This window comes from Orcinus orca, chromosome 1 (genome assembly GCF_937001465.1).
Source record: "Orcinus orca chromosome 1, mOrcOrc1.1, whole genome shotgun sequence".
NCBI classification, from domain to species: domain Eukaryota; kingdom Metazoa; phylum Chordata; class Mammalia; order Artiodactyla; family Delphinidae; genus Orcinus; species Orcinus orca.
Genome location: NC_064559.1, coordinates 134,636,436 through 134,664,334, shown reverse-complemented (window position 1 = coordinate 134,664,334; position 27,899 = coordinate 134,636,436). Strand labels below are relative to the sequence as shown.

General features: G+C 34.7%; 1 protein-coding gene across 2 annotated transcripts in view; it reads left to right on the top strand.

The window, feature by feature from the left end:
- PKN2 (protein kinase N2) overlaps positions 1 to 27,899 on the top strand; it is a 128,545-nt gene that overhangs the window by 23,356 nt on the left and 77,290 nt on the right. The window contains exon 2 of one of the 2 annotated variants that reach the window (XM_004262995.4): positions 15,533 to 15,833. The exons of the other annotated variant lie outside the window; for it this stretch is intronic. Coding sequence (XP_004263043.1) covers positions 15,533 to 15,833 — 301 coding nt within the window. The remainder of the gene's footprint in view (positions 1 to 15,532; positions 15,834 to 27,899) is intronic. 2 annotated transcript variants of the gene reach the window in all.

Here is a 27,899-nt window from a genome sequence, read left to right as displayed (position 1 = left end):
ATGTTTTTGTGGTTCAGCCTGTCTAACCTGTAGTTCTTGTGTTAATGTGAATAGATAAAAGGAAACTAGTTACGGCTATTGACTGGTTCTCTGTAGGTTTTTGTTATCTAACCCCACCCATAATGGAACATGTCATTTTATAAACTCTGTTCTATTTGGTAGTAAAGAATAAGATAGCTTGAAGTCTTATTGTGACTATTTATCTTCCTTTGGGGTGCTCCTTATACCAGCGGAAAAGTTGGTTCTTCACTTTGGAGAATGTGACCGAATGTGTTGTGATACGATATCAAGTCATACTTCAAAATTACCAATTTTAAATTGTGATTAAAATGTAGTTTTCTTTTATTATGTATTCAGTCATATTTTAATGTCTCATCAATGGGGAATGAAGTATATTTTCCAAATAAAGTATTCTTAACCCTTTAAACATATGAAGCACTGATTTTTAACATTGTTTTTAGAAATTACATTTATGTAGTGTATGTCACATTTTGCTGCCTGATTTACATAACATACATAGAAAGTTTGACTCTTTCTTGAAATATGTAGTACTCCTTATTCCTGTACCAGATGACTTTAGTGGTTAGTATGATTCTTTTTTTTTTCTTCTTCTTCTTTTTCTCTCAGGTATTACTTCTCACACAGTATGTCAACTTTGAGCAGCCATTTCTCCATTCAACAAATATTGACTGAGCACTTTCTGTATTCGAAGCATTATTCTGGGGCCTGGTTATAAAATAAGGTTCAAAATGTTTAATAGTGATCAAATATACTTCCTTCTCTCAGGGAACTTAAATTGTGGAAGGGAAGATACACGTTAAGTAATTATACAGGGATATTGGGACTTACTACTAAACTTAAATAATGAATGGGGGAAAAAGGAAGCATACAATCCCAAATCATCATGACAGCAAAAGTTGTTTATAGGATTCATAATGGATATAATGTAAAGTTTGAGTTAAAATTAGAGCTAAATGACTGTTTTAGAAAAAAAAGATTGAAACACAGTTTAAGAATTTGCCATGGGTCTTATAGCAAATCAGTGACAGAACCATGACTAGAATTTCGGTTTTCTTATTCATAATCTCTCTCTCTCTCTGTTGCCTTTAATATCCTACCTTTGCTTAATCATTATGGATAGTTTTGGTTGTGAAAAGTGTTTCTGTGTTGGAAGCATGTGAGAGCCTGAGATTTGCACATGCTATTAAAATAGGTATGATTTTTAACTACATTTTTTAATTGAGATGTCATTTTTACCAATAATAATTTTAGTAATATTAAATAGGAGATATGATTGAGCTGAAACAATGATTTCCATATTAATGAAGTGATTAAATCATAGATGTTTAAGTTATTACTTTGGATATACAAGGCATTTTAATAAAATGTATATACGTCTAGAATGCTTATAAAACACTACAATTGTAGATAGAAATGTGATCATTTTTATTGCTTAAGAAGTAGAGAGATGAAATCTCCATAATTTCAAACCTATTGGATTAAAAGGAGGTTTGAGGAAGGTAATCAAAATTTGGGGAGGAAGGAACTGTGTTTTATGTAATTTTCTACAGTTCTAATATAAACATATTTATGATTTGGTTGGTTTATAAAATTATTATACTTGGTATATTTATATGTGTGTAGGCCTGGTAAGAAAATGGATACAATGTGGAGAAATTATTTTTAACCTACTTTTTCCTGTGCCTTCATAATTCTATTGCTAAGATGAGTAAACTTTTGTGACACATTATTGGTTTAAAAAGTTATTTCTGTTTTACATATACTTTAGTGGCTTAAAATTATGCTTTTTAAGATAACATGACTAAAGTTTTTAAAAAAGTTATATTAAAGTAGATAACGCTTCTGTGAACTTAGATCTGAGCCACTACTTTATAGGAAGATTGGCTTGATCATCTTTGTATCATCAGTGTCTAGAATAGAACTTTACACATAGTAGACATTTAATAAATTGTTGCTGAATGAAACAGATTTTAAAACACAAACTTGTATGCTAAGTTGTAGGACAGAAGGTATATGAGAGTTCCTACCTGTCAAGACCCAAATTATGGTTTATATCTGAACAGACTACTGTTGGCTACTGCTACTTCTTCCCATGTATGTTTTTGTAGTACCTCATGGAATATGACTTTTGTAGGAGGAACATGGTTGCAATTATGATTATTATATACTACTATAAAATTAAGAGAACTAAGCACTCCATATTCTGAATTGCTAAGAATGTAATGTGTATGATTCCTTCAGATGGGTAATAACCAGGGTTTGTTATGAATTATTAAAAACAGTGTTATTAAAATAATATACCATAAAGTATAAATATTTTAAATTAAGGCTGTTATTCAGAATCCATTTAAGACACGAACTTGACTCGTAATACATTTGTGCCATTTTAATTGTTTTATCTGATATATTAATATTTGTGGACACCAGCTTTATAATATGAGAAAAAATCAGTGAGATAATACTAAAAATGTAGTTAAGTAATAGCTAAGAAACTTCATTTTTAAGAATTATAAAAGAAGTTTATGTATTACATTGGTCACAAATTTAAATATATATTTAATGTATTGAAATATGTATTGAAATATACCCAGTAACATGGCATTTAAACTTAAAAATTCTTATCATGTTTTTAAGAAAATGTACTCTCAGAGTAGAACAATTTTAAGAGGTTGGGAGGCCATTACCTTCAAAATTCCAGACAGGGGACTATCCTACATTAGAATTCTATAGCCTTCCGAAACTACTTTCTCAGCAATGAAATCCAGTATCTTTACTGTTAGATAGTGCTCTCCTTTAGTTTCTTGTATCATTCCTTCCTCATTTTTTAACAAAATGTTATAGGCATACCAAAAGGTACATAGGGAGTGATAAAACACCATTGTATTCACTACCGATTTAAAGAAATACACATTACCAATGCAGTCGAATGAAGCTTTCTGGATACCTCTCTCTGACATTTCTTTCCTTTCCCATCCCTCCACCCCCAACTACTATACCATATCTGGTATATTTATAAATCATTTCCTCACCAGAAGTTGTTTCTTGATGAAATCTCTAGCTCTGAAACCCTCTTTTCCTTGTGTCATCAGCAGACATGAAGGCCAATATGAAGGACAGTCGGAAGGTTGCTCTTGTTTTCTTTCATGTATCACATCTTTATCAATTTGCCACTAAAACACTTTATCACTCACTAATTTTTAACTTGTTTCAACGAAGTCTCTTGGCTCTCTTATTGTTTCTATTTGTAAATAGCTGTTACTTATCTTGCATTGACTAATTAGTTTTACTTCCTCGGGGACCTTCTTTTGTATTCTGTATAGTTTCATTGCTGTGTTCCCAGGCCCAGCTCTGAGACACTGACAACTTGTTCTCTATTTCTTCGTCCTAATCAGTGAAATAAAGCATTTAATGAGAGCCCCAGTCTGATTCCCTCCTTCCCTTTTTCCCTCCCTCCCTCCCTCCCTTTTTCTCTCCATATTTGTCTGTCCGTCTATCTGTCTGTTTAAAGTCTTAGTTTGGTCGTCTTTTATTGTATACTTTCAAACAACAAGAGCATCTCTGGGCTTTTCCTTTGCAGTCTTTTTTCTCTTAATATCTCTTTATTCTTAAGCTCCCAAATTCTTAACACTGTGCTTGAAGTAGATATGCTACATGTTATCTATTTCATTTATGCTTAGTCATTCTAAAAAATATTTTAACACTTTAGCACATTGGAGTTTTTGTGTGATAGATCTGTTCTAAATTAAGCATGACAAATAAAAATTAATTTGTGTCCCATATTTTCTTCATTTTGATATCCTACTATCCTTTGCCCACTTTTTGACTGTTTTTAGTCATAATGGTAATAATTGACTAAATGAGAAATGTCAGATACTGTGACAAAGATTTTTATATTTTACTAATTTAATCATTTTATATTCCTTTGAGACAAAATCTTGATTGATCTTGATTGTTCTGATGTGCTTGTAGGTGTTATTATTTTATTGGAGTTTTTTGGCTTTCTATTTCATAGTATCTGGCTCTGCCTGGTCACTTCCCTGCCTATCGTCTGTCTCTATCCTATTGTCATCTTCACAACCAGAATTTCCAAATATTTCCAAAATGATCCTAGGAGGTGGTGAAGTCCCTAACAGAAGCTCTGGCTAGGGGAAATGACTTGTGGTTCACATTTAGAGATGAAAGAAAAATATAATGTGCAAATAGCCCTTTAAAATTTTTTTTTTACCCTTTGTTTTTAAGAGTTTCAGTTAAAGTATAATGGTCAGTAATAGGTGTTTGAAACTATTATCATTATTTCTTATACTGTTAGGACTGTGGACACAAAACAGGGTTTGTATGTTTTATCTCCTGGGAAGCTCAGGAATGGGGGAGGTTCAGAACGAAGATCAACTGTTTTACCTTCAGAAATGTGAGAACAAATAGAATCTAGGCACTGAGAAGGATTTGTTTCTCTGGTCATCTGGAGCTCTGCTTAATATAATTTTTGAAGTTGTTTAAATTTTTAACATGGTTAATTTTATATAAAGGAGGTATTCTGGGAAATCAGTTAATCAAGGTCTTATTGTATGCCTTTTTTGCGAATATGGTATATTTTCCTTAAAAGTCTTTTTTGCATATTAGGTTCCTAAGAAATAGCTAATAGCTGGAACTGGTTGACAAAAGGCTAGACCTACATAGGTTCTGAACTTGGTGTGCTTGGATGGGCTTAGGGATCTGTGAACCCCTTAACCTCCTGCCACTGTGTGTGTGTGTGTGTGTGTGTGTGTGTGTGTGTGTGTGTGTTGCACACATAGAATTTTCTGAGAGTCCATTGCTTCCATCTGGATCCCAGAGTAGATCTGTAATCTGTGCCCCGCCCCCCCCCCCCCCACCTTCACCCCAGTCCACATAAACAAAAAGATTTTGAGAACCACTGCTGGAAAATTGGTAAAATTGATCAGTGGAATGGTGATTACACTATACTAGTTTTTCATAGCTCTAATGTCTGTCACTTGATAATGAAACCTAAAAGGTTCTAAGAATTTGAATAAATAAAGGAAAAAAGTAACAAAGGAAAATTAACCTAAGTCATTAAAAGAACAGTTACTAACAAAATTCAGATTTTACTCGCTGTATAATTTTTTTTGTGCTTGAATATATATGACTCAATTGAAAAGAACAAAGACTTGTGTCTGAAAGCCCTTTCCATATTATAAATGTGAGGATTTTCTTGATTTTTGACTCCAGCTGTTTGTGTGTTTCAATACCTTCCTTTTCTTTTTGCCTGAAACTTTTTCTATAACTAGAGCTTTTGGTGGGGGAGGGTAGAGTTTTGGGTTTGGATATGGGGGATTGCTATTCTACTTAGGAAACTTGAAGCATATACTTCTTTTTTTTAAATTCCCTTAAAAGTATTTATTAATTACCTATGATGTACCAGATACTATGCTGGGGACACAGTAATGAACAAGACAGATAATGCCTCTGTACTTAGAGAGGGCTTGTCTTATTGTCAAGCAGGGAAGACAAACTAAGTTGTTCTAAGCAATATGATAGGGTATGTGCATGCGTACTGTGGATCATCTCACAGGAGCATCTAAGCAAAAATTATTAGATGGTATTGTGTTTTTGACTTTGGTGTCCACATGGTCATTGTCAGTACACAGAAGTATGATTGATTTTTGAGTGTTCTTGTATCCTGTGATAGTACTGAACTCTTTTATTCTAGAAGTTTCTGGTAAATTTCTTGGGATTTTCTATGTAGATGACCATGTTATCTTCTAATAGGGACAGGACAGTTTTATCGCTTCCTTTTCAATCCATATGCCTTTTATTGTCTTACTGAAGTGATTTGGATGCCCAGTACTGTGTTGGATAAGAGTGCTGAGAGTAGACATCCTTGTCTTGATCCTGATCTTAGGGGAAAGAATTTAGTCGTTCAGCACTACATATAATGGTAGTTGTAAGTTTGTTGTAGATGTTCTTCATCAAATTGAGGAAGGTCTCTATTTCTAGTTTACTGAGAGTTTCTAATTATGAATGCATATTGAATTTTGTCAAATGCTTTTTCTGCATCATTATGAACTCATGTTTAGCTTAATGTAGATACGGATGTCTTTTTTTTAAACCACTGTATGTCCAGTGTTGAGTACAGCATCTAGCACATATAATAGGTATTCAGTAAATATTTGCAGGATGAATGGATCAATCATGTTTGGCCAGGATGTGGGACAACTCTGGTTTAATTTAGTGAGGTGTCCATCCTTAGATCATTCAACTGTGGCCACAGATCTATAGGATCATGTAAGAGCATTGAAGACCTCACTAGAAACACATGGTTTGAGTGAGATAAGAAATATTTCCCAGGGCTTCCCTGGTGGCACAGTGGTTAAGAGTCTGCCCGCCAGTGCAGGGGACACGGGTTCGAGCTCTGGTCTGGGAAGATCCCACCTGCCGCGGAGCAACTAAGCCCCTGTGTTACAACTACTGAGCCTGTGCTCTAGAGCCCGCGAGCCACAACTGCTGAAACCAGCGTGCCTAGAGCCCATGCTCCACAACAAGAGAAGCCACCGCGAGGAGAAGCCCTCACACTGCAATGAAGAGAAGCCCGCGCACTGCAACGAAGAGAAGCCCGCACACTGCAAAGAAGAGTAGCCCCTGCTCACCACAACTAGAGAAAGCCCACTCACAGCAACGAAGACCCAACACAGCCAAAAATAAATAAATTTATTTAAAAAAAATTCCCAGAAGCTCAGGGGAGAAGAGTATGCAAAATAAGATGAAAAATTACTAGTGGCATCCTTTGGAACAAGGGTGGAAATGTGACCCTAAATTCAGTTCTGTGGTATAAAATGAGATTAGAGTGGTAGAGAACACAAACACTTATAGGGGAACATTGGTCTTGATATTGGAAAAAAATCATATATATATAGATCTGGAATTGCAGGTATCATTACTATATTACAGAGATAAAATTTAATGTTTCGGGGCTTCCCTGGTGGCGCAGTGGTTGAGAGTCCGCCTGCCAATGCAGGGGACACGGGTTTGTGCCCCGGTCCGGGAAGATCCCACATGCCGCGGAGCGGCTGGGCCTGTGAGCCATGGCCGCTGAGCCTGCGTGTCCGGAGCCTGTGCTCCGCAACGGGAGAGGCCACAACAGTGAGAGGCCCGCGTACTGAAGAAAAAAAAAAAAAAATTCATGTTTCAGAGCAGGGAGACATACCTATCAATATTATTTGGGACTCTTATTTGTGGTAAGGGAAAACTTAAGTCAAACCAACTTAAGCAAAAAATGAATTAGTTGGCACTATGACTAATGAGTTTAGGGGCATGAGGGTATGTTTGCTTTAAGCATGTTTAAAGATTTAAGGATTTAGATGCTCAACCTGTGTCCTTACTGATTTTCTCTATCTACATCTTCTCAAAGTGTTGGGATGGAGAGGTATAAAGTGGGAAAGAAGGAAAATTGTTTTTTCTTTTTTAACTTAATGATGTTATTAACGCCCCCATCCCTTTATCTATTGAGAGTCAACAAAAAGTAGTTAATAATCAAAATTGAAGAGACTGCTTAGAGCTATCATTATGGCTCTAAGAGCTATCTTGCCTGGATTGCTGCAGTAGCCTCTGTATCATATGTCTCTGGTAGTGTAATAAACTCATCTCAGAATTCTGTGGGTATAAGAGGTGTTTCTTCTGCTAGTCTTGCCTGTGCTCACTTATGCAGCTGCATTCAGCGGTGGCTAAACTGGACTGGAATGTCCACTGTGGCCTTCCTCACAGGTCTGTTGCCTCAGCTGGAATGGATGAGACAGCTGGAGTACTTTGGTTCTCTTCCGCATGGCCTCTCTCCACATGGCCTCTCTCATCCTCCAGGGTCCTCTCTCTCTAGCAGAATAATCTGGACTTCTTTAAATAGTAGTTGAGTTTTCAAGAAGGAAGCCAGAAGCTATGAGTCCTCTTGAGGCGTCTTCTTGAAGCTCCCTGCCCATCATCAGAATGTCACTTACATTACACTATTAGAGTAAGTCAGAAGGCTAGCTTTGAGTCAGTGTGGAAGGAGGCTACATGATGATATGAATGTAGGAAAGCAAGATTCATTTGAGTCCATTTAGTAACCATCTACCATAGCTTCATAGCAGTTTTCCCTGCCCCCTCAAATCTGTTAACACAGGAGGTCATACAACATTACTTCTCTCCCTAAGCCCTACACCATTTCATTCAGAATAAAAGCCAGTCTTTATATTCGCCTACAAGGCCCTATATGATCCTTAGTGAGAGAGGGATTTATAGTTCATCTGAGACAAGAAGTCCAAAGTAGGCAGTCTAGGACTTGTGTAGCAGTTCAGTAAAGCCATTGGGGTCCTAGGCTCTTCCACACTGCTTTGTCATCCTTGTTCTGTTCTATTTGCCTGTTACACCTTTAGGCTTTGGGTCTGCATTCTAGGCAAAAAGAAAGGGAAAATTGGAAGCTTTCCCCAAAATCCTGGGCTTCCCTTTGCCAGGAATTGTCATGTAACTACCTCTAGCTGCAAGGGAGTCTGGTGAAGTGAGAATTTTATCTCAGCACTTTGTTGCATCTACCAAAATGGAAATTTCCTTAGTGAGGAAAAGGGGGAGGCTGAATATTATGTAGGCACCCAGCACTATCTCTCAGTACTATGTGCTAGGAAATATACTATTGCTATGAAAGCATACTTCTTATTCCTAGCACAGCCATTATGAGACTTAGAAATAATACAGTCAAGGTAGTTGTAATAATTCCATTTTACAGAAAAAAGAAATTAAAGCTTTAGCATGGTTGCAGTATCAGAATTTATACATGGCCAGTCTGACTCCAAATACTTAGTTCTTTCCATCATACTACATTCTAACTGAGCTTTCTGTTAAGACACACACACAAACATACACACACACACACACACACACACACACACACACACACACACACAAAATATAGCCTACATTTGTTTAAAGCTTTACTGCTTCAGATTTTGTTTGGTTTTCATGTCTGTCTTCTTTAGTAAATTGAATACCTGAAAGAAAGCAGGATTGTGTCATTTCATTACCTAGCATTCAGTGAATATTTTGAATAAAGAAGTTTTAAAGGAACTAAAAGGTGGGAGAACCAAACATAATTTTGCAGATGGGTGAACAGGTACAGAGATGGAATAACATGCTTGGGTTGCATAGCTAGTGACAGAGAGCTGGTGTAAGAACTGGTTTCTTGCTTTCTGGTGAGAGCATTCTCCCCTTAGACACAGAAGGTTGGATTAGGGTGATATGAGAGAATAAGAGGAAATATGTCCTGCCAGTACCCCTGAATTAAGGCACATAATATCCCTTAATTAATGCAAATCAGTTAGGTCAGGGTATAGTTCAAATAAAGGGAAGTGGATAAGAAGGTGGTATGGAGTAAAAGCGCCAAACTAGGAGTCAGGAGACTAGTATGCTAAACCCAGCCAGTTCACTGACTTTTCTTTGTGACCTTAGGCAAGTTGCATAGCTGCTTTGAACCTGCTTTCTTCAAAACTAAAATCAAGGGAGTTACACTACATGATCTTTGAAATTCCTTCTAGCTAAACAGTATATGAATCATTGTACCCACTGAGTTTTTATGGGTGCTCTAACATTTCTTGGCATCTATCAGGTCAGACTGTTTTATATTTCTATAATATAAAGAAAGTAACAGCTTTTTCACTTCTTCTCTGGGAACTTGGCCAGTGAGAAGTAAACATCCTTTCCTGTCTCTCCCTAAATGAAGTACTTGGTCATAAGTGACAGACTTTTTTCTTCATTTTGTTCTTTGAATCTGATCCTGTTCTTATTTTAGTGTTTTTCTTAACTTCACTGTGAGTTTGTTGAAATGTAGTAAATAGAAAATGTCAGTTTATATTTTATTCTACAGATCAGAATTTTGTTATTTCATAAAATAAAAATAGTTGTATTTATCAAATACATATTAACACATTTTCATACTTGGAATACTTGACTGGCATATGACGTGGTCTAGTTATAATGAGTGGAATGTGTAGTCTCATCCTTTGCAGTGGAACTGTATTGACTCAAAATAACCTAGTTAAATAATAGCAAATATACTGTAGAGTGTAAAGTATCATTATAAGCTTTTGCATTTACCAAAATTGAAATAAAGTGAAAGTTACTTTTGATGTCTTTAAAAAATGTAATTCCCTCCTATTAGACAGGCAGTATATATTAATTGCTAAAAAAAAATTTGAGAAAATATGGAAAACTTGGAAGAACAAAATGAAAATCTTCTTAGATTTTTTTACCCAGAGATAATTATTGTTAATATTTTAATCTCTTTCCTCCCAGTCTCTTTTTGTCCATTCTTATTTTAAACATAATTTGAAATAAAACTGTGTACATAGTAGCAGTACATTGAGCTGGACATACTGCTGAGGAATAATAAAGAGTATAAATAAAAGAAACCTTTCCTTATTCCCTAGACTGTTTGAAATTCTTTTGTTATGACACTTATATCCTGAACTTTCTCTTTTCTATAAGTTGTTTTAAAGCCCTGCTACTTGTAAGTTTTGTAAGGGAGTCTGTCTGTGCCCAGCATATATTATTTTAAAAATTATTGTATTTACCATTCTATATAGTTAATAATTCCTAATTATCTTATTAGTTTACATTTCTAGAATTAGAATTACTGGGCCAAAGGGAATCACTATTTTAAAGATTCTTGTTATATAGTTCCAACTTATAAAGTTTTACAGCTTACATCTGGATTCTTGCCAACATTATGATTAGAAAACTCTTTGTCAATTTAAGAGGTAAAAATGGTACAGTCTCTTCTTCCATAGCACAAGTTTTTTTCTTCAATAGAAGTGAACATACACAGGAGAGTAAGCAGGGGAATGATGTAAGTGTAACATGGGCACTGGGTTAGTTCATCTGTCATTTCCCCAAGAATGTTAACATTTGAAGCAGCTGGTTTTTAATTTTTTTTTAATTTTGGAGAAAGCCTTAGCAATATATGAAGATAAAGGCTGAAAATCCTGTAGAAGTTTGCTAGTTTGGAGCCTCTGTTGTTATTAAGAATAGTTTTCTGTTGATCTAATTATCATTCATTTGTAGATAAAAACGCTTTTTCTCTCTATTTACTTTGTAGTTGCTGCGTTATTTTCATTTATCTTATTTGCAACTTGGTATGACCTTCCAGTCTAAGGATATATCATGCTTCAACTCTGGAATATTCTCATCCATTTATCTCTTCATGTAGCGCTTCTCCCCCATTGTCTTTATTCTGTTATTCTGGAACTCTTACTGCGAGGATCTTGGATCCTCTCATTCTGTCTTACATGCCTTTAAATTTCTCATATTGCTGTATGATGAATTCAGAGTAATTCCCTCAAGTTATCTATCTGCCAGGATACTAATTCATTAGCTTGGTCTAATCTGCTATTTTAACCTGTCCACTGAGTTTTTAATTTATTTTGGTTCCTTTGAACTCCATCTAATTTTTACTCTTTGTTTCTTACTCATTGAAGTCTCTATTCCTTCTTTTATTTATTTAGCTGCTCGAAATCTACTTAACCTAAAAATCATTTCGATGGTACTACTATAAATCCTGAGTGTATTAATTTCACTAATGGTTTCCTTGTTTTTGGATTTGGCCCATCTGATTTGAAAGGCTGTATTAAGGATATAGATGATATAAAATACATTAAAAATAGGTAGGATTAATCATGAAAGAGTTGAAATATTTTTAAACATGATGGTGGATTTCGATTGATAGTGAAAGGAATAGGGTATAAGAAAGAAAGACATGGATGGGTAAGAGAATATAACAGCAAAGTGTTAGATTAATTTGACTAGAATGGAGTGGTTAACTAAGCTTGTTGATTTCAGTGACAAAAGGTTTGAGAATTAATGGGGTTTCTTTTATGTATATATGATTGGTAGAGAATCATGAATACTACTAGGAGTTTAGTTTTATGTTTAGGATTACTTTTGTGTTTTTTTCCTTTCTTTTTTTATTTCTTTCTGAGCATATTAATGAATTTAAAAGGGAGTTTGTGATTAGAGGTTGGATCTTACTTTGCTTGGTTTTGAAAACATGAGAAAAGGTATCTACTGTTTACTTTTGGGGGAGGTGTGAACTATAGAGTACAAAGAGTTGAATGGTGGATGAAAGGGTAAAGCTTATAAACATAAATTACTATAATGTTACTACTGCCTCTAAGAGAACCTACTGAGACAGAGATTATAGCTGAAGATTTTCACTGCTTAAATAGCTATTTTTTTTTTCCTGAGGCTGATTTATTTTACTGTGTCAAGAATATTATTACATTGCCTAGTACTGATTCCATTTATGATATAATTGCTCCTTTTTTTTAAGGGTAGAGACATAATTTAATAGATGGAATATCTCATTTCAGTTGTTCCAAATGCAAGAAAATTATATTTTCCAATAACTTTCACAGTTTATTGCAACTAAAATTTTTAGGAAAAGAGTAATAGAAAGTACTGTAACCTTTCCTATCTGCTGTCAGGGGGCATAGTTTATCTTAAGTTATTGATTATGGTGTATGTATCTCCTGCTCCTTTCCAAAAGGTATTTGAGCCATGTCACAACAAAAGATGGGAGTAAAAATATGGTTACTAGAAATTCAGGCCTTTTAGGAAGAGGAAGCAAACATGCTAACCATATACGATTTATATCTAATATCTAATTTTAGCCAGTATAGTTGCCATGATTGAATATCAGTTTTGCCTTAGAGCTTCCTGGAGTATGAGTTCTCTTTACCAGAAAGAGGAAATCATGACTTCCTTAGCACTGATAGACTTTCCTGAATTCTGAAATAAGAATATTAAATAATGTAATCAAATCATTAAGAAAATAAAACAGAACCGCTCTGCCCTCAAATTGCTCACAGTCTTTGGAGTTGTCAGATAAGGAAAGGAATACTTGTTTAAATAAAATCCACATTATCAGAACACACAGGAGAGAGGCATTTAATCTAAATTCTAAGAGAGGGCATAGGCAGGAAATTCTTTCCTGGGGAAAAAATTATGGTAAACTTTGAAACAAAGTAAAAGTTAACTAAGAAAAGAAAGACTAGGAAGAGATAGTTGAAGAAAGAAGGGAAAATGATGCATCCCATGATGCAACCGAAAGGTGCAGCATGCATAGTAGCTGAGCCAAAAGAGATTGTCTCTGGCAGTAAATTTCTGTAATTTGATATGAGTGGCATTTAGGGAGCAAGTTGGAAAGTGGAAGTTGAAGTAGCCAAGGGTAACAGTGTTTTTTGGTGGTTGTTTTTGTTTGTTTTGTTTTTAACAGCCTTTAAATATTAGTACCATGATTTTCAAACTCTGCAACAAGGCTCTCTGGAGTGCCTCAGCAAGCTCTCAGGGTGCTGCAGTATATTTTAAAAATTTCAGGGAAACACAGTGACACCATTTGTTGGATACCATGTGGACTAACTAGAGTCAGTAAAGTTTCAATATTAAGGATATTCTACAACCCCTTTGTACTGGCCGTATAGGATGAAGGTGGGAATGTGCAACTGATTTCAAGTTTTGAGAAATTGTGAAGTACCCAATAGCAGACATATATCCCATTAATAAGTAACTGTGGCTATTAAAGAATGAAATACAAATGTAATTTTCTTTCAATTTGTATTATTTCAAACAGCTACTAAGTTGTTATAAGTATTGATTAAGTTATTTGGACCTTACTACTTAATAAATGGAATTGTTAGGTATTTCTTTTAGCCTATGCATCATAAAGAAAAAATTACTGAGACACTTAACGTTCTGGCTTAGTACCTAATATTAAAGTACAGATTTGTGAAAGCAATTCATGTAGTGTTTTCTAAGTTTATAAAGATAGAAATAAAACTATCTAGAGGAGTGCATTTAGCTTAAGCTTTCTCATTTAAGAATTGTTTGCCTCCGTTCCCTTTACCTGAAGGTAGACAATAGAAATTTGGGATTTTATCTTTTGACAATAGTCATATGTTTTTGATAACCAGACAAAGGTGGATTTATAAACTTTGGAAACCGAATAAATGGATTGATATGACTTATAGTCCATTATAAATAGTGAAAAGCCTCGACATTATTTTGGCCCAGATAGGAGATCATTCTATGTTCGTATAGATAAGAATCAGAAATTTAAGGCCAATAGATGTAGATCACCAGTTTCAGGAATTTTGAATCTAAGATCTGTGGTACCTGGAAATAGTACATACAATAGTACATACAAACATGAATTTTCTTTGTTCTACTCTTTTTTTGTCAATTTCAAAGGGGTTGTTGGCCCTAAAAAGGTTAAGAACAAATTTATACATCAACTACTTCATTTTTTGCATAGTATGCCTGTTGGCACCAGGTAAATTGGTACCAATGCCAAGACTAAATCCTGTATCTTCCCATCCATTGTCTCACTGTTTTGCAAAATACATGTTTTTCAGAGGTGAAGAATTAGACGTAAAGAGTATTTGCACCAAGTATTTAAATAGAACTTATTTTATGGGTGTGATGAATTCCCAAAGAAGTCAAAGAAAATCTTATAATTACTTAGGTCTGTGGTTCAAAAGATACATAAAGGGTGCACAGTGAAATATAAATCTCTTTTCTGTGTCCTTCACAAGCTCGATTCCTCTTCCCAAAAGCAAAAGTTAACTCTAGTTTCTTGTGTTTCAGAAATTAAAAATGTAAAACCAATAGTATTGTAGTAATGGAGTTTAAAATAGTGAATGATATACAAATAGCCAGAACATAACTTTGCCTGTTTTAAATGTAGATTAGATGTACTTACCTGATTTGATTTTCATTTTAAGTTGAATAACTGATACTGTGTACTCTCTTAGCTTCTGTCAGTAGGACATAATTTAGACATTTTTTAGTAGTGATGTTTATGTAGTCAGTCAACCAAATTATCAATTGGGATAGATAGTCATGAAATATATGAATAGAATTCTGAAATTAGTCTTCCCAAGCCCTAATGCATTTAATTGCTTAACTAAAAAGTGGTTATAAGGATATAATTTTATTTTATTTTTGCCAATATTAGTTTATTTTTAAGAGGTTTCTTATAGAAGATAAAATAGAATTTTATCTCACCTATGGAATTTAATAATCATCTTCACTTATTAAGTGACTATAGTGGGCCAAGAATTATATTTGGAGCTTCACATACAATATTTTGAATTACCACATTATCTCTGAAAAGTGCCTAATATTATTATTTAGATTTTACACGATTAGATTGAGCATTTGAAAGGTTGAATAACTTGCTCAAGATTCACAGTGTAGGTTTTGGAATCTAACTTGGGTTCACGGAATATCAAAAATTCATGGTCTGTTTATACAGTCCAAAGTTGTCTTTGTGTATAGATGTGTTTATTTTAATATAAAATTGTCAGGTAATGCTATTTAGTGAGTGGGCAGAGTTTTTGAAGAATTGCTTTAAGTACAGTTGTATTCTTATATGGGCTATTTTACTGAGCAGCTAACTTTCCTAAACTCCCACATTTGTGTGTTTATTTTTTTTCTGTAGGGAGATTCCCGAAGTCTTCCCTTTTCTGAGAATGTGAGTGCTGTTCAAAAATTAGACTTTTCAGATACAATGGTGCAACAGAAATTGGATGATATCAAGGATCGAATTAAGAGAGAAATAAGAAAAGAACTGAAAATCAAAGAAGGAGCTGAAAATCTGAGGAAAGTCACAACAGATAAAAAAAGTTTGGCTTATGTGGACAACATTTTGAAAAAATCAAATAAAAAATTAGACGAATTGCATCACAAGCTACAGGAACTAAATGCACATATTGTTGTATCAGATCCAGAAGATGTTACAGGTATTTTATTTGATGTTTATATAGTATACTAATAAGAAATGTATTATTTTAAAAATAATAAGATTTGTGACATGTATAGTCTTTAACTTTTTTGAAAGTACAGGGACTGTATTTTCTCCTACAGTTAAGGTCTTATTTATATTCTATTCAGAAGGTGCAGTGAGTTGATGAATATGAAAATTAAAACGTTTACTTAGAGATGAGTAATTCTCTGTCTACTCTCTTACCTGTCACTAAGACATTACTTAAAGTTATTTTCCAGTATTTATGTTTTGTATTGAGTCAACCATATGCCCTTACCTGATTCATCCTTGAGATCAGCAGCACGAGTTTGCCAGATGACTTTTTAAAGTTAAAAATGCATTCTGTGACCAAGGGATATTTTTATTTTTTGCAAATATAGTTAATCAAACCTATGACCTTTGTTCTTTGAGCTCTAAGCAACTGAATTAACAACTACACTACCAGGCATTTTGTTTAAAAAAGAAGAAAATTTAAAAAGCCAAACATTACTTTTTTTTTTTTCTCCAGTATAGAAAATGAAAGGAAAATACAACCTATAAGTCTAACCTAAGAGCATAATTTTTAAACAGTAGAATTAACAGATGTTCATGTTGGAAATTTTTCAATGGTACAGAAAGTAAAAATAGAAAAATGACCTCTATCCACTCTAGGCCCACTCCCTAAAGGTAGCATTACTAAGTTTTTTGTTGTTATGTCCTTCCAGAAAAAAAATTCTATATTTGTATCAATGTCCATCCATTCATATATACATTCTTTCTAAACCTTTTTACTTAACAAATTGTATAAGACACATTTGATCTAATAGTTTTGTCTTTGCAGAGAGGATATTTTGAGCTAGTTATTTAATGTCTAAATCCTTAATTTCTTCATTTGCAAAGATAAGGAGTGGTATACGTAGAATGATGTATCTAGCACCACAGAAATTTTAGAAGAACCTGTATGATTAGCCAAGAAAAAACAGATATAAGTAAAATTAAATTTGCTTAAGGAAGTACATAAATCTGACCAGGAACCACAAATTTCTAATCTTAAAAGTTGTGTACAATGCTTCTGATATTCAGTGTACTTATAGAGCTTGTTTTAATGCATTACTTTCAACATCTGGGACTTACCTTAGGGGTTTCAATTGGAGACTGTCTATGTAGAGATTTCAATCTTGTAAGAATAATTAAATCTTAGAAGTGAAAGAAATCATAAAGAAACCAGCCTTCTTATTTTATAGCTGAAATAATCCCAAAGATGTGAATTAATTTGCCCAGAATTACAAAACTAGCTAAAGAACTCTTCAATCTAGTATTTTCTTACCCACAAATTCAGTAATTACATTATAAATGGAAATTTGTATTATGAAATGCTTTTTCTTCAGCAATATCATATAAACTTAGATATAGCCTATTCTGTTGGAACTCTACCGAGCTCTACATTCTTTGCCCATTACTTGTTTAGGAGAGGTCTAAAATAAGAAACTGTGCTGGAGCTTTAAACTCAGTTTAGAGAAAACATTTTTGATAATCACGGAATACCAATAACTACCTTGTAATTGGAATATAGAAGTGTTTTTGCCACCCAAAGAGTAGCCCATTTGGTTTCCCCAGTCCCTTGTAAAAAATAAACTTTACTGAAGTATGTAAATTACATATGATAAAATGCACATATTTTAAGTATATGATTTGATGAGTTTTAACAAATGTATATACCCAGGTAACCATCACTACAACTAGGGATCCTGACCATCACTTCAGTTCTCTTGTATACATACTTGCAATCAATCTCCAGTCCCCATCCCTGGCTTTAGGTAACCACTGGTCTGCCTTCTATCACTTTAGATTAGATTTGTCTTTCCTAGAGTTTCCTATAAAGAAATGACCTTTTAGCCTACTATCAAATTCCTTTTCTACCTCAAAAGCCAATTTGGATATCTCTATGAAACCTTCCTTGACTTTCTCTGATTATCTTTCTATTCTACTTTGTCTACTCATTGTTGTATTACAGTTTATTTCTGTACATTTTTATATCACTTACTAAACTGTATGATCCTTGAGGACAGGACCATGTTTTCATTCATTTATTTTCAAGGTTTATCATAAAGCCTGGAGTATAGTAGGTATTTAGTTGAGAGTATTATATCTCAAAAAAAAAATCCCAACAAATAAAAACCTTGTATTAGTTTTTGTAATTAATACCAAAGCGTAATTTATCATGGTACTTTAAATATTTAATACTTAGGGAATAAAGCCTTAAATAAAAGTTTTAGGAGAAATAATTCCAGAAACTTTCTTTGCTGTTATTGACTTATCAGATAACTGCAGGGCGAATGTTATATGAAATATAACTCTCTACTGTGACTTCTTAACACTTCAGTTTGTTTGGAATGAACTTGACAAGTTGGTTACAGTTTGAATATATTAAAAAAACAGTTCTCTTTGCAAATGGCATATTCACACATCTTGGTAATAAGTTGTTTTTTGGTTTGTTTGTTTTTTTTCTCATACTACTTATTTGACTGCATTAAAATGAACAACAACACAGAGGGTTAAAGGTAGTTCAATGTTAATTTTAGGTCACATTGCCATAAAATTTTATGTTTTACATTGTGTACTAAAGTAGGCAAAATCATTTAATTTGATTAGATCTGACATAAAGGGTCAAGGGCCTAGCATTTTGCTTTCAGTTCTCTAAAGTATGTAGATTAATAAGTATGTGCAGAAGTATTCGGCTAATTCCTGTTGTCTTGTGGGTATGTAAGCAGAATGAATGATTCAAGGAAAGAGGGACAGAATTTAAATTTGCATTGTATATATGATTACCATGTAAGCAGTTAGGAGGCCTGTTCTTAACTCCTGCAATAATTAACTCTGTTAACCATTAGGTTCTAATTTGTAAAATAAGGACTTTTATCAAATGAACTTTAAGACTTTTAGCTATAAAACTCTCTGAAATGTTGCTTATTATAATGTCAAGATCAGATCATTTGGGACTGTTTGATGTTCTCTTCATGCCCATGATACTCTAAGCTTCCTGTTCACCTTCCATATACTTCAAGAATAGTCTCATAGAGTATTATTATTATTCCCACATGGAAATTATAAACATATTATAAAATGAGGCTGAATGCACCTTGTGAAAAAAGTTATTGGAGCTCTGTAAAGTGGATTAGTAATCTAAGCCTTAGTTGATACCTGAGACTCTGAAAGGAAATATTTAAGAAAGAACTAATTTTCTGAATCTTTGGACTCAATATATCATCCCTAAAGAAGAGGACAAGAATATTTCTCATATTTTATTAGGTATAACTAATAATTTGTGGAGTGTAATTCCCTCTGTTTTTATCTTACTTCCTTCTCTTGTACCTCTTCCCACTTCCATTTTCTCAGACCCCACCAAGCTTAGATTGATTTTTACCTTTTGAGGTAATGAATATTTTCTTTAATATATAGTGTTCAGAAAGAAAATATTGATTTAGTATTGGAATTTTGTGTGTGGTTTTTTTGTTTTGTTTTTGTTTGTTTGTTTTGGCTGCACCACACAGCACGTGGGATCTTAGTTTCCTGACCAGGGATCGAACCCGTACCTCCTGCAGTAGAAGCGTAGAGTCATAACTAATGGACTGCCAGGGAATTCCCTGGAATTTTTTGGAGTTAACCTTGGAAATTCTTCTAAATCCCAGAGATATATCTATATTGGGGGAGTCTTCTTAATGACTAAAATGTAGTTTATGAAGTCTTTCTTGAAAGAGAAGAAGTGAGAATTTAAATTTCTTTTTATTATTGGCCTATCCACCTAAATGTAGCATAGAAATTATAGTTGAATTTTATATTTATTAAAATCTGTGTGGCCTGGTTTATTATACAGTTTCTACATATTCCTTATTTCTGATTGAATTTCTCATTTTGAGGTAAGCACATTTTGTATTAAGTTGTGTACTCTTTTTTTTTTTTGCGGTACGCGGGCCTCTCACTGTTGTGGCCTCTGCCGTTGCGGAGCACAGGCTCCGGACGCGCAGGCTCAGCGGCCATGGCTCACGGGCCCAGCTGCTCCACGGCATGTGGGATCTTCCCGGACCGGGGCACAGACCCGTGTCCCCTGCATCGGCAGGCGGACTCTCAACCACTGCGCCACCAGGGAAGCACAAGTTGTGTACTCTTAAGTAAAGGATTGCTGTTAAGTAGGTAACTGTGATCGTTAATTAACAAGGCACTTTTAATGCCCCTGGGTTTGTTTTCTCATCTTTAAAATCATGAAATTAAATGATTCATAGACACCTAATACTTGAATTCTTTGGTATATATGTTTTTTAAGTTAATACACAGTAAAATTGATTCTTTTTGGGTACATCATTCCATGAATTTTAATATACATATAGGTTCATCTAAACACCACCACAATCAGGAAAAGGAACAGTACTATCCCTTTGTGGTCACACCCTCTTCCTATTCCATATCCCCTGTCAACCACTGGTCTGTTCTCTGTCACTTATAGTTTGCTTTTCAAGAATAACATATAAATGGAATCATAAAGTTTATAACCTTTTGAGACTGACTTCTTTCACTCAACATATTGCTTGTTGAGATTCATCCAGGTTGTTGCATTTATCAATAGTTTATTCTTTTTTATTGCTGAGTGGTAGTCCACTCTATAGATGTACCACAATTTACTTATCCATTCCTTCACCAAGAACATTAGGGTTGTTTTCCAGTTTTTGGCAGTTATCAGTAAAGCTGCTGTAACTGCCCATTAACAGGTTGTTGTGTGAACATGTTTTCAGTTCACCATGGTAAACACTTAGGAGTGTGATTCCTAAGTCATATGTTAGAATATGTTTAATATTATAGGAAACTGCCAAAATGTTTTCCAGAGTGGCTATATTATTTTTCATTCTCACCAGCAATATATGAGAGTTCCAGTTGTTCCACATCTCCTCCAGCACTTGGTACTTTTTACTTAATGTACTTTTTAACCAGTCTAACAGGTGTATAGTGGTTGATGATATATATTATTGTAATTAGGAGGAGGAAAGAAGAAAAATAAAATAGCACCATCTTAAGGAGAATTTATGAAAGAACTGCGCATGCCCTAGGTACAGAGTTATGTACAGAATGAAGAAGTCTTTCCTACCAGAGATATGCAATATGCAGTTTTTAAACATTAGGATGTAATGTAGCATTGATCTGTATTTCTGTTTTTGTACCAGTACCATACTGTCTTGATTACTGTAGCTTTGTATTATAGTTTGAAGTTGGGGAGCCTGATTCCTCCAGCTCCGTTTTTCTTTCTCAAGATTGCTTTGGCTATTCGGGGTCTTTTGTGTTTCCATACAAATTGTAAAATTTTTTCTGATTCTGTGAAGAATGCCATTGGTAGTTTGGTAGGGATTGCATTGAATCTGTAGATTAACCCACACACATATGGTCACCTAATTTATGACAAAGGAGGCAAGAACATACAATGGAGAAAAGACAGCCTCTTCAATAAGTGGTGCTGGGAAAATTGTACAGCTACATGTAAAGAATGAAATTAGAACACTCCCTAACACCATACACAAAAATAAACTCAAAATGGATTAAAGACCTAAATGTAAGACCAGACACTGTAAAACTCTTAGAGTAAAACACTCTTTGACATAAACCACAGCAAGATCTTTTTTGACCCACCTCCTAGAGTAATGAAACTAAAAACAAAAATAAACAAATAGGACCTAATTAAACTTGAAAGCTTTTGCATAGCAAAGGAAACCATAAACAAAACAAAAAGACAACCCTCAGAATGGGAGAAAATATTTGCAAACGAAGCAACTGACAAAGGATTAATCTCCCAAATATACAAACAGTTCATGGAGCTCAATATCAAAAAAACAAACAACCCAATTAAAAAATGGGCAAAAGACCTAAACAGATATTTCACCAAGGAAGACATACAGATGGCCAAGAGGCACATGAAAAGATGCTCAACATCACTAATTATTAGAGCGATGCAAATCAAAACTACAACAAGGTATCACCTCACACCGGTCAGAATGGCCATCATCAAAAAAGCTACAAACAATAAATGCTGGAGAGGGTGTGGAGGAAAGGGAACCCTCTTGCACTGCTGGTGGGAATGTAATTGATACAGCCACTATGGAGAACAGTATGGAGCTTCCTTAAAAAACTAAAAATAGAACTACCATATGACCCAGCAATCCCACTACTGGGCATATACCCCAAGAAAACCATAATTCAAAAGGACACATGTACCCCAATGTTCATTGCAGCACTATTTACAATAGCCATGATATGGAAGCAACCTATATGTCCATTGACAGATGAATGGATAAAGAAGATGTGGTACATATATACAATGGAATATTACTCAGCCATGAAAAGGAACGAAACTGGGTCATTTGTAGAGATGTGGATGGACCTAGAGTCTGTCATACAGAGTGAAGTAAGCCAGAAAGAGAAAAACAAATATCGTATATTAATGCATATTTGTGGAATCTAGCAAAATGGTACAGATGAACGTATTTGCAGGGCGGGAATAGAGATGTAGATGTAGAGAACAGACATGTGGACACGGGGGGTGGGGGAAGGGGAGTGTGGGACAAATTGGGAGATTATGATTGACATATATACACTACCATGTGTAAAATAGTTAGGTAGTGGAAACCTGTATAGCACAGGGCACTCAGCTTGGTGCTGTGTGATAACCTAGATGGGTGGCCTGGGGGAGGGGGAGCAGTGGCAGGGAGGTCCAAGAGGGAGGGAATATAGATATACATATAGCTGATTCACTTCATTGTACAGCAGAAACTAACACAACATTGTAAAGCAGTTATACTCCAATAAAAAAGAAAAGAAAAAAATCTTCATTATATAAAAAGCCAGTTTTAGGCACAACACTGTAAATCAACTATACTTCAATAAAATAAATTTTTTTAAAAATATAATGGAACATATATAGGCAGTTCTGAAATTTTAATGCCTAGGTTGCTTATTTTACCTTAAATAAAAACACTACAACCCATAATCTTATCCGTGCTATTTTTGTAAAATACTAAGAAAGCTTAACGAAAGGTTGTGTTAGTTATAAAATATTTCAGCAAAATTAGTTCAGTTGGTGACATCTGACATAGGTCATCCTGAGTACACAAAATAACTGATTTAAGAATCCATTAATAATTAGTGAGCATTTATTATAATCTGAGCAGTTTCCAGATGACTATATAAGGTAAGCATATCTGTTTAAACAAGAAAGATGGATTTGGGGGGAAATATAAACAGTTAATATAATTGTAACACATGTCAAGAATCTGGAGCAGCTTTTTTAAAAAATATCTGTTTGTAAGTACTAAGTGAAAACCAAAATGTTGACCAGTGAACAGTAACTACGAGACTTATAGATGGACGTTTGTGGAGATAGTTAAATAGTAAGATAGTGCGTCAGCATACTCATACTACTACCTTTATTAATTTAGATTTGGCTAGATTTACTTCAGTTATATTTCCTCTTATTTTTTTGTGAATGAAATAAATAGCCTTGTTCCATAAACAGACATTCTGGCTGTACAGGTACCACTTTATGAATATTGAGCATTGGGAATCAGCTGGGTATAAACTAAAGAACAAAGTTTCTATAATCCAAGGTCTTATCCTAGCTGGATCGTTACATAGTTATGTGTTTGTATATCACTTGCAACCCCTCCAGGCCTTGTTTTTCTCGTTCATAAAACAGAGAATAGAGACTGTATATGCTCTCTCTATGGTGTTTTGTGAACAAGGGTTTTAATAGCTTGAGGAAAGGTCAAGTATGAGGCGTTTAAGCTTTTCTAATTCTGAACATGAAACCTCTGGATGTAAGTAAAATCTGAGGAAGCTTTCCTGGGGCTAGGAAGTAAAGATTCAAGGTCAATTACTTTACTAACCTCCACGAGAATGAAGTAACCAGTTTAAGGCTAAACCTTATTTAGGAGCCTTCTAAGGATCGGGACTGCTCCTGTTTTCTAGAACTCTTAACTCATTTTGGAAGCCAATTGCTCAGTTGTGGATTTAGAGAAAATACAAAATACCAGAAACAGCATATCTGTTGCTTACACATTGTTGGGAAAACTACTAACAAATTCAGTTTTTACTCATCATTCTAGCCTTGGAAAATCTCATCCCTGAGGAGATTTTAACCACGTTGTATTTTCTGCTGACTTTCAAAGTGGTATTTCAAACCAAAATGGATTTTCTGGGCTTCATCTCATAATTTACAGCCTTATAACCTTATGGATATTGCCTGAATATAGGTATTATTATCCTGTTGGCTTTGCCTCTTACCATGTTTAAAGTTGAACTCTTCCTTCCTGGGACACTGCCTCTAAATCTTTCCCTTTTGTTTTCTGTCCTGTTAATGGCATGACCCCTATAATCTGTAACTAAAATCTGACTTTTACTGTAGATGTCTGTCTTTCTTTACTTTCACTGTCCAGTGTAAGTCAAGTCACCAAGCCCTATAGATTCTACCTCTGACATAGGTCTCAAATCTGTATCTCTTCTCCATCCTTACTGCTAAAGCCTGCAAGTTAAGTATTTCTCTAATCCAACCTAAACACTACTACCAATATTTTTTACTTAGTATTCAGAATTGATCCTGTTACTTTCTTGCTTTAAACCTTTCAGTGGCTCTCCATTCCCTACAGAACACAGTACAAATTAATAGCATTACAGAGATGCCCTTCATATAATCTGGCCTCTGCTAATAACTTCAATTTCTGATTGAAATTGTTCCTCCCAAATCTAATTTTCCCATCTTTCTTCGTACCATTTATGTTTGCTCTTTTTTTATCTTTCTACACGTGTGTGTGTATGTATGTGTGTGTGTGTGTGTGTGTGTGTGTGTGTGTGTAGATTGGCAAATCTAGGTGGTGGGTTTATGGGTGCTCAGTATACCATTCTATCATCTTCTCAGTATATTTGAAAATGTTCATATATACACACATACACTGTTGCATGAATAGACACACATACCCATTTATATAGGTACATAGAGGTTGTGCCTGACTCTAAGCCCTTTGAGAAAAGGAATTTTTTTCTCAAGTCCTTTGCACAATACCTGAATATGTATGATGTAACCAGTTCCCTGCGTTAAATTCCCTTTGTTCAAAATATCTAGTGTGGTTTCTGTTTGTCAACTAGACTGAATGGTATACCTTCTTTACATACCATATAACAAACTTAGAATACTTTAATTTCTATCTACCTAACTCCAGTTGACCTAAGTGCTGTCATTGTTCATATTCTAGTTCTATCATTTTATCTTCAGTTCCACAAGTTACATTAATTATTATTGTTTTATATAGTCATTGTTGGTTTATAATTACCCACGTGTTTATCATTTTCTTTGTTCAACATTTCTTCATGCTTCTCAGGCCTTCCTTCATCTTGTTTCTTTTTCTTCCTAAAGGTATAGACTTTAGAAAGATATTTCCCCGGGTATATCATTCTAGGTTGACATTTATTTTCTCTCAGTGCCTGGAAACTATTATTTTATGTCTTCTGGATTCCCCTGTTGTTTTTGAGGGGGCAGTTACTGATCTAATGGTTAAACTATGCAGATATTCTGCCTTTTCTCCCTAGCTGTTTTTAAGAAACTCTTTTTCTGCAGTGTTCTGCTGAATGGTATAGATTTCTTTTCATTTGATCTGCTTGGGATATGTTGGGCTTCCTGGATCTGAGATTTGTGTATTTCATTGATTGTGGGAAGTGCTTAGTGCCTATCTTGTTGAATGTTGCATGTCTTGTATTCCCTCTTCTCTTTCATTTTGGAACTCCAGTTACATGCATGATAATTTCTTCAAGTCTATCTCCATTTCTCTAATTCTTTCCATGTGTCCAGTTTGCTCTTGACCAAGTATATTGTATTTCTAATTTCTGTTTTGTGTATGTATTTTATATATATATATATATACTTACTACTACAAGTTCAGTTTTGTTAATCTTGGTAATTTTTGATAGTCTCTTGTTTTAGTCATTCTTTTGATGCCTTTCTATTTAATTTTACCTATAAAATGTACTTTTTCACATTTTGTGTGAGGTAATGACAACAAATGAAATCTTTACTGTGCTACTCCTGTAGTTTTTTTCTAACTCACGATGAATTTTTTTTCTGCCGGAACTTTGTGATTTCTAGTTATGGGACCATTTTCATTGGAACTTTATCTGTGGGAATTATTTTAGGTCTGGATTTAAAGTGCTTTCTTTCAAAGAGGACTTGCATTTGTTTCTGTAAGATGCCTGAAAGCATTATCAACCTGAGGTCAATTAAAATAAAATTTATGATTAATTTTTGGGGGGGCACATAGATAGTATGATTTCCTGCCTCAAACCTGTATGAGAGCAGTAAGAATTTTTTTTTTTAAAGAATATCCATTTCCCCTCCCCGCCAGTCACCCCAAGCCAAAAGCAAGTCAACAAATAATTCACCTGTTATGGATGACAACTTTTTAGGTTCCTGTCTTTAATCATGTTTTTCCTGATCTGACTGCCTACTTTCTAAGAGTCCTTGGGCCTTTTCTTGGGCTCTTATTAAAATCCAAGCTTTACTTCATCAGGATGATGAGAGCCTAATAAGTCTCTTTTGTTCAGAAAAGCAAAAACATTCTCAGAAGCACAAAGGTACAAATGTCTACTTACATCTGTCCCGGGATTGTGTCACATGCACCATGCATTCACTGCCTTCTCCCTATCCCCCAAATGCAAGTAAGTCTGAGAAATCTTGTTTTTTTGTTTTCTTTGTCCCCTTAACCTGCTCTTAATTTAAGCAAGAGAGAAGGAGATTGCACATGGAGTATTAAGTTAGTCAACCCACCATTTTAGGTACTTAAAGATTGCAAATATCTTCTGACTCTATAACTTATTTGAGGTGCCTTGTAGCACCTTGATTTTTATAGGTAATTGTTATCTCTTGAGTTATTTTTGTAGAATTATAATTTCCTAGGATGTCCTCCAAAGACAAAGATATCACGAAAAAAGAAAATTACAGGCCAATATCACTGATGAACATAGATGCCAAAATTCTCAACAAAATACTAGCAAACCAAATCTAACAGTACATTAAAAGAATCATACACCATGATCAAGTGGGATTTATCCTAGGTATGCAAGGATTTTTCAATATCCACAGATCAATCAGTGTGATACACAGTATTAACAAATTGAAGAATAAAAACCATATGATCAGGGGCTTCACTGGTGGCTCAGTGGTTGGGGGTCCGCCTGCCGATGTGGGGGGCCCGGGTTCGTGACCCGGTCTGGGAGGGTCCCGCGTGCCACGGAGCAGCTGGGCCCGTGGGCCGTGGCCGCTGGGCCTGCACGTCCGGAGCCTGTGATCCGCAGCGGTGAGAGGCCTGCGTACCGCAAAAAAAAAAAAAAAAAAAAAAAAAAACCATATGATCATCTCAATAGATGCAGAAAAAGCTTTTGATAAAATTCAACATCTATTATGATAAAAAAAAACTCTCCAGAAAATGAGGATAGAGGGACCATACTTAAACATAATAAAGGCCATATATGACAGTCCCACAGCTAACATCATGCTCAACAGTGATAAGCTGAAAGCATTTCCTCCAAGATCAGGAACAAGGCAGGAATGCCCATTCTTACCACTTTTATTCAACATAATTTTTAGGAAGTTCTAGCCATAGCAATCAGAGAAAAAAAAGAAAAAGGAATCCAAATTGGAAAGGAAGAAGCAAAACTCACTTTTTGCAGCTGACATGGTGCTATACATAGAAAATCCTAAAGATGCCACCAGAAAACTACTAGAGCTCATCAATGAATTTGGTAAAGTTGCAGGATACAAAATTAACATACAGAGAGATCTGTTGCATTTCTATACATTTACAGTGAACTGTCAGAAAGAGAATTAAGGAAACAATCTGTTTACTATTGCATCAAAAAGAACTAAATATCTACAAATAAACCTAACGAAGGAGGCAAAAGAACTGTACTCCAAAAACTAAAGACTGTTGAATGAAATTGAAGATGATACAAACAGAAAGATACACGGTGTTCTTGGATTGGA